This window comes from Dicentrarchus labrax, unplaced genomic scaffold, assembly GCF_905237075.1.
Source record: "Dicentrarchus labrax unplaced genomic scaffold, dlabrax2021, whole genome shotgun sequence".
Lineage (NCBI taxonomy): Eukaryota > Metazoa > Chordata > Actinopteri > Moronidae > Dicentrarchus > Dicentrarchus labrax.
The window spans coordinates 18,366,111-18,380,986 of record NW_026136711.1 but is presented as its reverse complement, the minus strand read 5'-3'; the positions used below and the strand labels follow the sequence as shown (position 1 = coordinate 18,380,986).

The 14,876-nt window shown below is 40.5% G+C and overlaps 1 protein-coding gene across 4 annotated transcripts in view; it reads left to right on the top strand.

The window, feature by feature from the left end:
• The window catches only part of dip2bb (disco-interacting protein 2 homolog Bb), a 40,172-nt gene that overhangs the window by 22,106 nt on the left and 3,190 nt on the right, over window positions 1-14,876 (top strand). For 2 of the 4 annotated variants that reach the window (XM_051413914.1, XM_051413913.1), the window contains 32 exons: window positions 74-193; window positions 753-950; window positions 1,167-1,258; window positions 1,850-1,960; window positions 2,054-2,177; window positions 2,390-2,499; window positions 2,722-2,824; window positions 2,931-2,995; window positions 3,558-3,651; window positions 3,744-3,863; window positions 3,955-4,069; window positions 4,352-4,491; window positions 5,097-5,233; window positions 5,342-5,422; window positions 5,565-5,692; window positions 5,927-6,041; window positions 6,190-6,391; window positions 7,687-7,799; window positions 8,095-8,118; window positions 8,609-8,689; window positions 8,817-8,940; window positions 9,064-9,185; window positions 9,834-9,945; window positions 10,618-10,727; window positions 11,658-11,788; window positions 11,903-12,071; window positions 12,162-12,332; window positions 12,439-12,500; window positions 12,959-13,016; window positions 13,465-13,539; window positions 13,675-13,849; window positions 13,990-14,113. In XM_051413914.1, the coding sequence (XP_051269874.1) occupies window positions 74-193; window positions 753-950; window positions 1,167-1,258; window positions 1,850-1,960; window positions 2,054-2,177; window positions 2,390-2,499; window positions 2,722-2,824; window positions 2,931-2,995; window positions 3,558-3,651; window positions 3,744-3,863; window positions 3,955-4,069; window positions 4,352-4,491; window positions 5,097-5,233; window positions 5,342-5,422; window positions 5,565-5,692; window positions 5,927-6,041; window positions 6,190-6,391; window positions 7,687-7,799; window positions 8,095-8,118; window positions 8,609-8,689; window positions 8,817-8,940; window positions 9,064-9,185; window positions 9,834-9,945; window positions 10,618-10,727; window positions 11,658-11,788; window positions 11,903-12,071; window positions 12,162-12,332; window positions 12,439-12,500; window positions 12,959-13,016; window positions 13,465-13,539; window positions 13,675-13,849; window positions 13,990-14,113 (3,706 nt within the window). The remainder of the gene's footprint in view (window positions 1-73; window positions 194-752; window positions 951-1,166; window positions 1,259-1,849; window positions 1,961-2,053; window positions 2,178-2,389; window positions 2,500-2,721; window positions 2,825-2,930; window positions 2,996-3,557; window positions 3,652-3,743; window positions 3,864-3,954; window positions 4,070-4,351; window positions 4,492-5,096; window positions 5,234-5,341; window positions 5,423-5,564; window positions 5,693-5,926; window positions 6,042-6,189; window positions 6,392-7,686; window positions 7,800-8,094; window positions 8,119-8,608; window positions 8,690-8,816; window positions 8,941-9,063; window positions 9,186-9,833; window positions 9,946-10,617; window positions 10,728-11,657; window positions 11,789-11,902; window positions 12,072-12,161; window positions 12,333-12,438; window positions 12,501-12,958; window positions 13,017-13,464; window positions 13,540-13,674; window positions 13,850-13,989; window positions 14,114-14,876) is intronic. The other 2 variants (XM_051413916.1, XM_051413915.1) reach the window with 1 other exon arrangement.

Below are 14,876 nucleotides of genomic sequence, written 5' to 3'. Positions count from 1 at the left end.
ATGAGCCATGGTGAGTGTGTGACTGTATGTTTGTCCTGCCACTTTCCCTTCTCCACCTTCATCCTGCGTGTAGGAGTTCCTGTGAGCAGCAGAGTGTCCACAAAGATCCAACAGCTGCTCAACACCCTGAAGAGACCAAAGAGGCCCCCGCTCAGTGAGTTCTTCACCGACGACTCAGAGGAGATCGTGGAAGGTACGCAGCTTCATGAAACACTTCATCAAATGTCCCTTACATTTCTACTTTTATATATATATATATATATACAAAATTAACTTGCATTAGCATCTCAGACTAAAACAATGGGTGCTACGGACTCTATTGACAAAACTTTTTACTTTTACCTAGCAAATAATCATAAAACACACTTGAGACTGGACAGAAACAAAATAAAACTTACCAAAACTGTTTTTGTTAGTCTTTCCACAGTCTTTCCAACAATCACCAACTTTTTTCCACTGACAAGCTCAGATTGAAGATGGACCTTTTGTTTAACCAGAAACAGTCAGAATATGGCTGTAATAACGCATGCCACAGGACTACATAGACAAAAACAGTCATTTTACCTCACATATCACAGAAAATAGGTTGCCACTTTGAGTGAAGTTAGGATGTTCTTTACGCAAAGTCTAGTCTACGTCTATTTTCTTTGAAAATTTATTCTTCACATATTTAGGCAATTAAAATAGCAAAGAATGAATCTGATCAATCTGGTATATACCCATAAGTGTTCTGCTGCCTCTCTCTCACACAGTGCCCCAGCCCGACCCCAACACACCAAAGCCAGAGGGCCGTCAGATCATCCCGGTGAAAGGGGAGCCTTTGGGAGTGGTCAGTAACTGGCCCCCCGCCCTGCAGGCAGCGTTGGCCCGTTGGGGGGCCACTCAGGGGAAGAGCCCCGCCCTTACTGCTCTTGACATCACAGGAAAACCCCTCTATACACTGACTTATGGTGAGACTCCGGAAATTACATTTATCGTGTCAGATCAGTAGCTGTTACATACAACTGCTGGGAGTTACAACTGAAAGGTTCATGTTAAGAGTTCAAGAGTTCATCTAGATAATAAAAAGATGTGTGTACTCTGTGACATGAGTGCTTTTGGCAGTGGGAAGACATATAACCTACCCTCCTAACTCTCTCCTCCCTGCTCCACCTTCTGTCTGTTAGGGAAGCTGTGGAGTCGCAGCGTGAAGCTGGCATACACCCTCCTGAACAAGCTGGGCACCAAGAATGAGCAAATCCTCAAACCTGGAGACCGGGTGAGAGGGCTGACACACTGACAGAAAACAGATACACACAACAAATGTATTAAACAATTCATCCTGACACATTAATTTAACACACAGGAATGAAACATTTGGCAGTCCTGCAGTCCTTCATTTTAAACCTGTATATTTGTTACTTTTAGCCCAGTTGAACTGAACCCGTATCAGCTCTGGAAAATTATTTTATTGTTGCATTTGAATTATGGGTAATAGGTAGAAATTATTTCACTATAAGAAGAAATAAAGTTTTAGATTACAAAAATCTGAATTGTCATGAAATTACCATGATTGCTGCTCTTTTGCGCGCATTTAGTGCGAATTAGCAAATGTTAGCATCTTAAGTGCTAAACTAGGATGGTGAACATGGTAACTCACCTCTTAATGTTAGCATTGTTATTCTGCACGTTCCTATGCTGATGTTAGCATTTAGCTCAAAGTGCAGCCTCAGAGAGCTGCAAACCTGTTATTACTCAGAAAATACTCAGAAAACATTTTACCATCAGTGTTTATGTCCATACAGACATGTTTTTCTCCTTCTAATTTAATGTAAAACGATCCTAAATGTAAAGTTTTATATCTTTGTAGGTGGCGTTGGTGTACCCCAACAGTGACCCTGGGATGTTCTGGGTAGCCTTCTACGGCTGTCTCCTGGCTGAAGTTATACCTGTACCTATTGAAGTACCACTCTCTCGCAAGGTAAAATAAAAACCCTCACAGGAACATGTGAATTTTGTCAGTACAGAAATATTTTTTTCTGTTTAACTATGAATATGTATGTTGTGTTTTTAGGATGCTGGTATCAGCCAGGTGGGGTTCTTGCTCGGTAGCTGTGGTGTCGGTCTGGCTCTGACCAGTGAGATCTGTCTGAAAGGTTTACCCAAGACGCCCACCGGGGAAATACTGCAGTTTAAAGGTCTGTATGAAATACTGCTGAAAGTAAAACATGATGGCTAAATTTCAGGTCACCTTCAGACTGTTTGTGCACAACATTGTTATGCAAAGGGTACTGTGTACTCTGTACTCTATGGTGTTGTGATGAAGAGGTGATGAATATCCCTTTTTTACATTCTGAAGTAAATTGTAAGCACCCTTGATTTTACTTTCACTGATTCCTTTCTCTGATAGGCTGGCCTCGACTAAAGTGGGTGGTGACAGACTCAAAATACCTGACCAAGCCTTCCAAAGACTGGCAGCCACACATCCCCACCGCCAACACTGACCCTGCATATATAGAGGTAACAGAGCTGCTGCAGGTTACATTATCCAGTTACTGCTTTTACGGAGACTATATTGTGTAACTGGCGGTTGTCTGGCACACAACTGGGTCACAATAAAGAACAGTATTTAATTTGGGAACATTAAAACCATTCCTGCATCCTGATGTGATATGAAAAGACAAGCTTGTTGCAGTTTACACAAGTGTTCACAGGTTCCTCTTGTGTTTCTTCTCTGTGTAGTACAAGGCGAGTAAAGATGGCACAGTGGTGGGTGTGGCTGTGTCTAAAGTTGCCATGTTGACCCACTGTCAAGCACTGACCCAGGCCTGCAACTACTGTGAGGGTGAGTAAAGACCTGCATTGTCATCATCATCTGAAGATTTATTTTTATTATTCATACAGTTGTTTTATTTAAGTCTGAAGTCACTTCTGCCTTTCATCACTTTAAGGGGAAACTTTAGTGAATGTCCTGGACTTTAAAAAGGATATGGGCCTGTGGCATGGAGTACTCACGGTAAGTGTGTCGATGTATGCATGGGTGTGTTTACATATGATTTAATGCACATGCAAGCTGTCTGTCTACAGTAGGTTCTTTACTCTGGTGCTTCCTGATAAGTGCTTTTAGATTATTCTAGTCGCACCAGAACAGAACAGAAAAGGGGATTTTATGGTCTGTGTTCTCAAGTATCTGGTAAATTCACCAAATCATAAAAACCTCATGGATTCTGTGATGGACAGATAAAAAGTCCCATTGTTTTTTTGGGACTTGATGTTGTGTTGTTGTTTATCTCACCCACATAATACCACTGCAGTTATTTATGCAATTGAATTTATTAACACTTTACAGCATTTTTAGTGGCACAATAAACTAAACTATTTGACTGTTAAAGCACTAAGCTTTTTAGCAATTAGACCAATAAACTCTCAGATTCTGTTGGAAGATGGGGAGTCTTTTTAAAGATTTCTATAATTTAAGAACATCGTTTAGTAAAATGTCCCCATGTGAGGTCTTTGTCATGATGGTGAAAAAAATAGAGACTGTATTAGCTGCTTAATCAGGTTTTGTTTATTTCTAGGCTGTGATGAACAGGATACACACAATCAGTGTTCCTTATGCTGTTATGAAGGCTTGTCCTCTCTCCTGGGTGCAAAGGGTCCACATCCACAAAGGTAAATTACACTGGTCTCTCAGCTTGTGAATAGTAATGCCATATAAAAGAATTTCTCGTCTAACACGACATGTCACTCTCATTCCCGTGCAGCTCGTGTAGCTTTGGTGAAGTGCCGTGATCTACACTGGGCCATGATGGCCCATAGGGAGCAGAGAGACACCAGTCTGGCTTCGTTACGTATGCTGGTGGTTGCTGATGGTGCTAACCCCTGTGAGTGCTTCATGACTCCCAGCTTTGCAAAACTAGTTATTTTCAAGCGCCACAAATTAGATGTAATATGTTGAATCTCTCTGCTGTCCAGGGTCGGTGTCTTCCTGTGATGCCTTCCTGAACGTGTTTCAGTCCCACGGGCTGAAGCCTGAGGTTATCTGTCCCTGTGCCACCTCCCCTGAGGCCATGACAGTAGCTATACGCAGGTATGTCACTTAATCATATATCCTGTTAGATTTTTTTAAGCATTATGTAAGATGAAAAATAAAGTTTTTTGTCCCACCAACCTCCAATTTCTTCCCTCTATTTCAATCTAAGACCCATGAAAGGATGTGATGATTAATAAAATGACTGGTCTGGCAGGGTGAATGAAGATGCAGTCTGTCTTATGTGGTGGTGTACATAGGTGGGTGGGCAGATGGCTGACTGTGAGAACAGATGGGAAGGAGGGAAAATGTTCATGTTTGATCAAACTCTCTCTTGTGTAGACCGGGAGTCCCTGGCGCACCTCTCCCCGCCCGTGCCATTCTTTCCATGGGCGGCCTGAGCCACGGTGTCATCAGGGTCAACACAGAGGACAAGAACTCCGCCCTGACTGTGCAAGATGTTGGGCATGTCATGCCTGGAGGTGAGGATAGATGGAAAGATAAACAAGTCAAAAGGAAAGTGCTTGTGGGAAAACCTTACATAAAAAGCATTATTGACCTACAACACTTCATTAAATTCAGAATTCAGGCCTTCGTGTCTACAACACAAATCATAATAAATATTATGACAAAACATACAAATGTAATTGTGGCCTTACTGGAAAACTCAGAACAAAGGCACATTTTTCAACTTTTGAGACTGCTCAGTAACTCACACACATCAAAATGAAATAACCATTCCCATTGTCTCTACCCCAGAATATTTCAGGGTTTTGTTAAACTATTTAATTAAATATTGATGCTCTTATGTCATTATAGTATCTACAATACAGAGGAAAATTAGACTCTTTCCATTTCTCTAAAATCACACAGCTCAAGCAATCTATATTCCCTTGAATATCTTTTGATCTGCCAACCTCAACAGCTAGAGGAAGAAAAAACATTTGTGCAATTATAGATCTTTGATAGATAAACAAGATTTAATTTTGAACTTTATTTATATAGTGCCAAATCATAACAGAAGATTTAATATACCTTTAAGTTATGAAGTCCATATTTTCTAAATGTTACCTTTGTGTGTCTCCAGCTCTAATGTGCATTGTTAGGCCAGACGGGCCTCCTCAGTTGTGTAAAACAGATGAGATAGGAGAGATAATAGTAAATTCCCGTGCTGGAGGCAACATGTACTACGGGCTGCCTGGAGTCACCAAAAACACCTTTGAGGTATGAATGCATACTAACACCCACAGCCTGCCTGTACTGATTCAATCTCATAAAATAATTAACTTGATTTATCTCTTTTTGTGCTATATTTTCTGTCGTCGTCTTCAGGTGATACCGGTTAATGCTAATGGAGTTCCCATTGGAGAGATTCCATTTGTGCGGTCAGGCCTCTTGGGGTTTGTTGGCCCAGTAAGTAGGACTTTTCATTACAGTACAACATCTGAGGTAACTTGAGCCCTCCTAGAAACCATCCTTCTCTCTGTCTTTGAATGGGTCTTTATACTTACAGTATAATGACCCCGCTGTGTGTCTTCCCCCCCCCTTCGCACAGGGAAGCCTGATCTTTGTGGTGGGTAAGATCGAGGGTCTGCTGATGGTGAGCGGGCGGAGGCATAACGCTGACGACTTGGTGGCCACTGCTCTTGCTGTGGAGCCGGTCAAGACTGTGTACCGCGGGAGGTGAGGGGACCACCAAGTTCCTTTTTATACAAAGTGTGTTCAGAAAAAAGATGAGCTCCTCTGTTGGTCAAATGTGAATACTTATTTAACGCTGCTGACATCTGGTGGTACAAAGGAAGCACAGCAGGCCCAGAACATGGCATGAGTTTCAGGTTGCATTTGAACGGCTTTTGTGAAAACGTCTGACTTCTGATTTAATATATTTGTGTGTGTTTCTGTGTTTGTGCATGTCAGGATCACTGTGTTTTCAGTCACAGTGTTCTATGACGAGAGGGTTGTGATTGTGGCGGAGCAGAGGCCAGATGCCAGTGAGGAGGACAGCTTCCAGTGGATGAGCCGAGTGCTTCAGGTAAACATGGAACAGCGCACTTCTTTTGTGTGTCAAGATAAACATACTCAACAAATGTAAGCAAAGTACTTTGTATTTCTGTAAAATCAGGTTTAATTCATAATCACTATTTAACAAACTTTGTCTTGATGTTTTGTTTCCTCTGTAGGCTATCGATAGCATCCATCAGGTGGGCCTCTACTGTCTGGCTCTGGTCCCGGCCAACACCTTACCTAAAACACCCCTGGGTGGCATCCACATCTCTGACACCAAGCAGTTCTTCTTAGACGGCAACCTGCACCCCTGCAACATCCTAATGTGTCCCCATACGTGTGTCACCAACCTGCCAAAGCCTCGCCAGAAGCAGCCTGGTAGGTGGAGCATATCTGTAAACCAGGCTTGTAAAATGTATATTGAGCCCTTTTATGATGGTTAGTAACAACTGATCGTATCCACAAAGATAGAAGGAGAGAAATTGTTGATTGTCCCGCATGCCAGAGTCAGTCAGGATATGAAGTGTTATGTAAAATAAGAGCATGGTTATGTGTGTTACATAACGCACACATAACAGTTTTCTGAATTTGGGAAAGTTATATTCCTGCCATGTTGGCCCCGTTCAGCAAATGTCATAAAACAACCTACACATAACACAATTGTCCAAAACACCAAAACAAACAAACAAAAATCAATCAAATATGGACCTGCAGAAACACAAAATACCAAAAGAAACTAAATGAAACAACCTGTAGATAGCATACAACACAAAGTGTTACCCATAAAATTGAAGCCTGAGAATAAAAACACTAAAAGTTAAAGGAAACTTATTTCCATAGTGGCGAATAGTTTCCATGGGGCACCACATGAGAAATTGATCAGGCTGACATGGGCCGGATATAAATTTGATTAGTTGCTACTGGGAGGAATGAAGTCTGCATGTAGCTGTCTAAGAGCTAAGAGCTAATAGCTGGCTAACACAGTAATCACTTATACTGTTAGTCACCCTTTCTGAATTGCTGTGTGTGAATTGTGGACACATTTTTTTTTTTGTTGGAAGGGTCCAAAACTCGTTTTTATGATACTCCATGGAAACCCGAGACAGAAGAAGAACCATGTAAACAAATGGACCTGCAGCATCAAGTAGCTAAAGTTACAGTTTAGTAAAAGATACAGTTCATTATCATCACCAGAGAACACAGCACTGACCCCTTTCAGAATGAAGGCCCAATAATTGATTAACAGGAATTAAAATTATATTATAATTATTTATCATTATATTATATGTAGTTAGATATATATTTAGTCAGTGGGCTGAATCCGGCCTGTGGTCCGTATTTTGCCCAGGTCAGCCCTAAACTATTAGAAAACAAAGACTGATGTGCCCCTATTCAATATACAAACTGTACATTTTACCAAAATACTAAACACATTCACCCATCGCTCCTCTTTCCATGTCCACAGTCTGTGTCCTTGAAAACATCTAACCCAGTATTTCCCCAAACAGTAATGCTGTGTAGAATTTGTACTGTCGAGTCAGTTAATAATTGCAGCCAATTATGAATTCTGACAAGTATTACGGTCTTCTTGGGTAAAACTTAACCGTGGGAGGTGCTTTATCACTTATGCTGTAGTACAAGGATTCTTTTTTTGTGTTATTTTTCTCATGTAGTCGGTGTCGGTCCTGCATCCGTGATGGTGGGCAACCTGGTGGCAGGGAAGAGGATTGCCCAGGCTGCAGGCAGGGACCTCGGCATGATCGAAGACCAGGATCTCGTCCGGAAGGTAGTGTGACCATAAATACTGTAATTCTCACTTTCAACAAGCCACTAACTCTGTATCTGATTACTTTTTAACCACATTCCAGTTTCCAAAAGAGCCACATGCATGTCCTTCAGAATCAGCAGCAAACCTGTGCACATGATCAGTACCAGTTCACATAGTGTGATATAATAGAAAATAGTTAGGTTTAAAGACTTTGTGTGTGCATTGTGTAACAACGGCCCAGGCTCTGCCACAGCTCAGTATTATAGATGTAAAAAAATCTTCTCTCTTTCTGCTCTCGTCTCTGTGGATGTAGCTCTGTATGTGGCCCACTGTGATGGTAAGAATTATGGCCCCCTTCTGGCATCTTCCCCACACCTTTATTTATTCTTGTCATTCTCTAATTGACATTGTACTGTGCTCTCATTTTGTGTACTGTTAAAATATGATGCAAGCAAAAATGTGCATGTTTTTTCTTTTGTTTTTCATTTTTTATCTGTGTCACAAGATATGCACCTTCTGTTGTTATCCCTTGTTTTACTGCAGACGTACCTTTCGCAATCTAAGTTATTGTTCATTAATTTAAGAGCTGGATTGGCTCAGAGTATGTGGTATAAATTGTTTGCACATTGGCAAGAGATAATTTATGCTGTGACAGCTGTGTACTGAGGTATGCAGTCTCTGAGCACCACTTTATTTTGTTTTATTTAGGTGTATTAAATTAAGTTCCTCCATCAGCACAAACGTCATCCATGTATACAGATTATTAAATCACACCCTCAGATGTACAGTACATGCTTATAATTATTTTTTGGGTTTTTTTTTTTCAGCATCAGTATTTGACAGAGGCTCTACACTGGAGGGCTCAGACTGACCCCGACCATGTCCTCTTCGTTCTACTTAATGCCAAGGTACCAAACCAATCTATTCATTTACTGTAAAGCATAAGATTAATGTTAAATGTTAGCAACATGAATTACACCTTGTGTTTTTAGTGAATTTGTATCTCTTCCTCTGTGCATTACTCCTGTCCTTCAGGGTGTAGCAGTGAGCACAGCGACCTGCGTGCAGCTTCACAAGCGGGCGGAGAAGATAGCTGCAGCGCTTACTGAGAAAGGCAGCATCAACACTGGAGAGAACGTAGTGCTGCTCTATCCTCCTGGTGGGTCCTGCCTCTGGCTTCCTGTCCCTTTCTACATTTTACTTCTGTTGAGATTAATTATTCTGAGACGTGGATAGTGTCCCCATTTTTTTACCCTACCTTTGTCCTCAATCTTTCTCTCAGGCATCGATTTGATAGCCGCCTTCTATGGCTGTCTCTACGCTGGATGTGTTCCTGTAAATGTCAGACCTCCGCACCCTCAGAACCTGGCAGCCACGCTGCCTACTGTCCGCATGATTATTGATGTAAGTGTGTGTGCTTTTTTGCACATGCACGCGTGTTATTGCATACTCATTGGTTTTTGTGAACATACATGTGTGTTAATTAATTTAATCCTAATATCACAGTCTTATTTTAGTTGTAGCCTCTATGTATATATTAATAACCTGGAGACATTGGGCATTGAGCTACCTAAGCTGACCCTACTACCTAAAACTTGTATGATTTTATTTATTTATGACTGTTCTGTTTTGTTATTGAGCAACATTTTCTTGCTTGCTTAGACCTCTTAAGTCTCCATAACGAAAAAATGCCGTTCACCAAACATGAGAATAATGACTTAAACTGACAATAAGGGCATCCAGTTACTGTGAAATGTTTTCTATCATTAAATCGCATAATTTCTAAAGGCAATCTTGCATACACTGTAGGTGTGACCTGTTATTGGCTGTATTTTGTGCCGCTCAGCACAAAATCCTGGTCATATATACTGTTTTTATGCAAAAAAAATCATACTTAAAAAAAACATGTTGTAATTGGATTTTTCATCATTCCAAAAATAATATCTGTATCATTCTCAAAAATCCACTATCAGTTGGGCTATAGGAAGATAGCTCATGATACTGTAGATCCTTCTCCTGTTCAAATGAATCAAGCCTGTGTTCTGTTACCAGGTCAGTAAAGCTGCATGTATCCTTACCACTCAAAATCTCATGAGGACTCTGCGCTCCAAAGAGGCTGCTGCCTCTGTGAACATTAAAACGTGGCCAACAATCATTGACACAGGTAAGATACCAAATGATAATACAGATGGTTAGAAAAACCTGTGTGTCTTCTTAATTCATCTATTTTAGGTATTTGTAATAAGAAATGACTACTTTTGAATGAACAATACATGCACTGTTTACAGTAGTTAACTTTCTCATGAGTCAAATTCAAGATAGGCTTATCAGTTGCGGGTAGTCGTCATCGTAGTCAGTATAAAGTTAGTTGTGTATAAAGTGCACAGTTCTGTCAGAAACACTCGTGTCAGTTACTTATGACCTTTTGCTGTGACAGAGTTTGCAGCATTAAGACAAACAGGAAGAGGGACATTTATCTGCAATGCTCCAGTTAATACCAAAATTGCTCAGTGGGTAGATAAACTTGTGGGTAGATAAGTGCTTGGTGCACTTTTGGTGCTTGCAGCTATACTGTCTACATTGTGTTCGTATTATTATTATTAATATTATTATTATTATTATATTTATTGTTTTTTATATCTGTGGGCAAATTCAAATGTGTCTACACTGAATTTGCATGACCAATAAATAAATATCTGATTCTAGTAGCAGTATCTGAGATCAATAATCAACAGTAAAAAAATACATCATAATGGTAATTATTAATTTTGTCCTGTGATTATTGCTCATTATCATTTAATGTTTAATTTGTTCTGTGCACTGTTCTTATTTGCAGATGACCTTCCTCGCCGCCGGCCTCCACAGATCTATAAGCCGCCTACAGCAGAGATGATTGCTTATCTTGACTTCAGCGTGTCCACTACAGGCATGCTCACTGGGGTGAAGGTGAGACAGATAACGTTCCCTTTCAAACATTGCTGTGTTTGCTCTTGATAGCAATCCAATATCCACATCAGTGTCCGATGTTAACTTTTTGACTCACTGACCGGTAGATGAGTCCAGTTTTTTTGTGTCACTTATATATTTGTTTCAGTGCATTTCATTGAGATAATAAGATACTTCTCAAGCCTGAATACAGTCTCAAAATTTTACTAAATTCTACTTAGGGTGCTTAATTATAACCAACTTAAGAAGCACAATGATGTGTGCATTTGTGGACCTATTTTTCCTTTTTTTTCATTATATATAACTGGCTTAATAAATATGGCTGATTTGTCATGTCACATATTTCTATTGCAGGTGCAGTAGAAAAATGTTAAACCATCAAAACATTAGCAGAGACAGGTTGTTTTTTTCAGTTCCACAGAATCATAGATGCACATATCCAGACCACATCTTGAAAACCCACTACAAAGTTTAAGTCTGAAAAACATCTGTGCATCTGCATGGAGAGAAAAAGAAGTGATTTAAGTTATTAAAGCTATTAGCCATTGAGCTCATACCTACTGACCTTTGCCAGACCCCAATCAGTAACCGTATCAGTAACAGAATAAAGTCAATAGCCTCTTTATAAAGCTGTCAGTCTACACTGATATTCAAAACATACAGCAGGTAATCCATCATAGAAGAGCTAGAAGTGACACAAAGTCTCCACTTATATACATTTACCTGAATCTTAATATAATGCAATGCAGCCACAAGCCATGTTGCACTGGAAAATGTATTTTACTGTAGTATGTGAAAGACATTACAAAGTAGAAGTAGGCAAAGACAGAAAGTCAGTACACCAAACCAACAAATTAGAAAACTTAATCACAAAAGAGTCGGTGTGACATTTTCCTTTGAGTTTCTAATGTGTTTTCTTGTTTGTTGCAGATCTCTCATGCAGCAGTCAGTGCACTTTGTCGCTCTATAAAGCTGCAGTGTGAACTGTACTCCTCTCGCCAAATAGCCATCTGCCTAGATCCTTACTGTGGTCTGGGTTTTGTCTTGTGGTGCCTCGCAAGGTATAGTAAACCATCACCTGCAGTACATACATGCTACATACCATGGTTCTGGTCTCTATTGTGTTGTTCCTCATCCATTCATCCACTTTCTTACCTTCATATCTTGTCTTTTAGTGTTTACTCAGGTCACCAGTCCGTCCTGATTCCTCCCTTTGAGCTGGAGAGCTGCTTGTCCCTGTGGCTGAGCACGCTCAGTCAGTACCGTATCAGAGACACCTTCTGCTCCTACTCTGTGATGGAGCTCTGCACTAAAGGACTTGGCACTCAGACTGAGTTACTCAAGGTGAGGACTGCATGCATAGATGGAGAATCATGTGTGACAGACATAGAATATTTCTCAAGGATTTGATAATTTTGTGTGCATGTGTTTTAGGCCCGTGGTGTGAACCTCTCGTGTGTGCGGAGCTGTGTGGTGATAGCAGAGGAGCGCCCTCGTCTCGCCCTCTCACACTCCTTCTCCAAACTGTTTAAGGACGTGGGGCTGTCGTCCAGAGCTGTCAGCACTGCTTTTGGATCCAGGGTTAACCTGGCCATTTGCCTGCAGGTACACCAACCAGCTTAACCTGGCTTCACATATACGTACAATTAGACTCATACCTAGATGAGAACCAGTGGGACTTGTATGTATCTGTTTGTATTGTGTGTTACAGGGCACCACTGGTCCTGATCCCTGTACAGTTTATGTGGACATGAAGTCCCTGCGCCATGACAGGTAGGAACACATTGATCAGTTCAACCAGGGTGAAAGTCTTTAGTGTCCGAGCATGAGCTTTCTAAATTTAAGGAGTTAAATTGTATTATGTAATGATGTCTACTTTTGCATTTTGTATATTTTTTTCTAAGCAGCAATAAAAACGCTTGAAACAGACTCATATTTAATAAAAGCTGCAGTTAATGTATATCTCTTCTAAATCACATAATTCAAAACGCTTTAAATCATGATGCAGTCAATAAAAGATCTTAGATCTATGGTGAAAACAAGAAAAAACTCCCACATCAACCTCATAAACCCAGCAATCCTAAACAGTAGATATACGCTGTATATAGTAATATATTCATATACATATTCATCCATTCAGATGGATACTTTACATTTAGAAAAAAAGGTTTGCTGTTTTTCTTTATTAAATACATGATTGTATATTTCTGCTTATGTATGTGACATTGCAGAGTGAGGCTGGTGGAGAGAGGAGCACCTCAGAGTCTTCCTCTTATGGAGTCTGGCAAGGTGAGATGCTACATGAATGCACCCATGGTATAGATTGAGTTGATGACTTATTAAAGCGTCCCTCCAGACATGTATTAGGACAAAAAACAAATAAAAAAAATAATGTATGTCTGATTTTTGTGTTAAGATGTCTTCTAATTCACCGTAAAGTCTATTCTCAGTGTTTGTACACTGATTGCTTCAAGTTTCTACATCAGACTGTAGAAGTTGCATACTGGACCATGATTGACTCCCAAACTATTTTCAATGTCACAAATCATGCTTGTAGGCCCCCACCCCTTAAAATCGGATTTTCAGTGAGAGAAACTTTCAGCAGATGAATGTGAAAACATCATTCTGGTGTCAAACTCTGCACGTACATCATTCTGCACAGTGAGCAGCTCAAACATTCAGCTGTAGGAACAAGAAGAAAAAGTGGTGCATATTGACTCATTTCTTTAATATACAGATACTGCCAGGTGTTCGGGTAATAATCGTAAATCCAGAGACCAGAGGTCCACTGGGTGATTCTCATCTAGGCGAGGTGAGAGGAAGCCGTAAATAGACACTCATCTTTGTGATGATATAATGACATGACGGTATATTGACAAAGTTGTGGGTAAAGCCTTCTTCCTTCTGAAACCAGCTGTGACCCTGTGAGTGTGCTTCTCTCTCTTAGATCTGGGTGAACAGCCCTCACAGTGCCAGTGGCTACTACACCATCTACGGAGAGGAGAGTCTTCAGGCCAACCACTTTAACACCAAGCTCAGCTTTGGAGACCCACAGACCTTATGGGCCAGGACGGGATACTTGGGTTTTGTGAAGAGGACCGAGCTGCTGGATGCCAGTGGGGGTAAATAGACCCTGACAGAAGTCTTTAGTTTAGTCTTGATGAGTTCATTTTGAGATAGAGATACACTCCTAGCTGTTTTTTCTTCTACTTTGTCTGCATACTTTTCTGGTGGATTACATTGCCTGTTTTTCTATGCTCAGATCGGCATGATGCTCTCTTTGTGGTGGGCTCACTGGATGAGACATTGGAGCTAAGAGGGCTGCGCTACCACCCAATTGACATTGAAACCTCAGTGTCCCGGGCTCACCGCAGTATTGCTGAGAGGTGAGAATGCTCTTGATATACATACAGTACATATTATTAGTTCCATTGTGTTTAATTGAATCTTTAGTGCTTAAATATGCACAGGAGTGCTGTTGAAAATGGATATTTAAAGAACACAAAGTCTGACTTTTACTAGGTGCTAAGGTTTATTTTGTAGTTTTCTTGTTAGCTGTCATTCAGCATTTCTGACATCACAACATAATCCCTGCTATGTTTTAATCCTATGAACCAGGACTCTGATTGACTGGGTGATACAATTAACAGTATGATAAGCTGGTGTCTGGTAGCTCACCTGGTAGAGCATGTATCATGTATCAAGTGGTGTGGGTTCGAGTCTGCCCCATGCCCATTGCTCCATGTCATTCCCCTCTCTCCACTGAATTTCCTCTTTCTCTCTCTCTCTCTCTCTCTCTCTCTCTCTCTCTCTCTCTCTCTCTCTCTCTCTCGTTACTGAGACTCAAAAAGAGTGACCACATACTGAAGTAATAGAAAGTTGGTTTAGAGGAATAGTCCACCATTTTGGGAAATACGCTTATTTGCTTTCTTGCAGAGAGTTAGAAGAGAAGATCAATATCACTCTCATGACTGTACATCAATACAAAGCTACAGCCAGCAGCTGGTTAACTAGCTCAAAGACTTGTTTTCTGTACAGATTAAAGTGAGTTAAGTTCTAACTCTTTATAGCAGGAAAGCTAATAAATGTATTTTCCAGAATGTCAATCTATTCCTTTAACATTGCTTTTGGATTAGGATTATGTTCTCA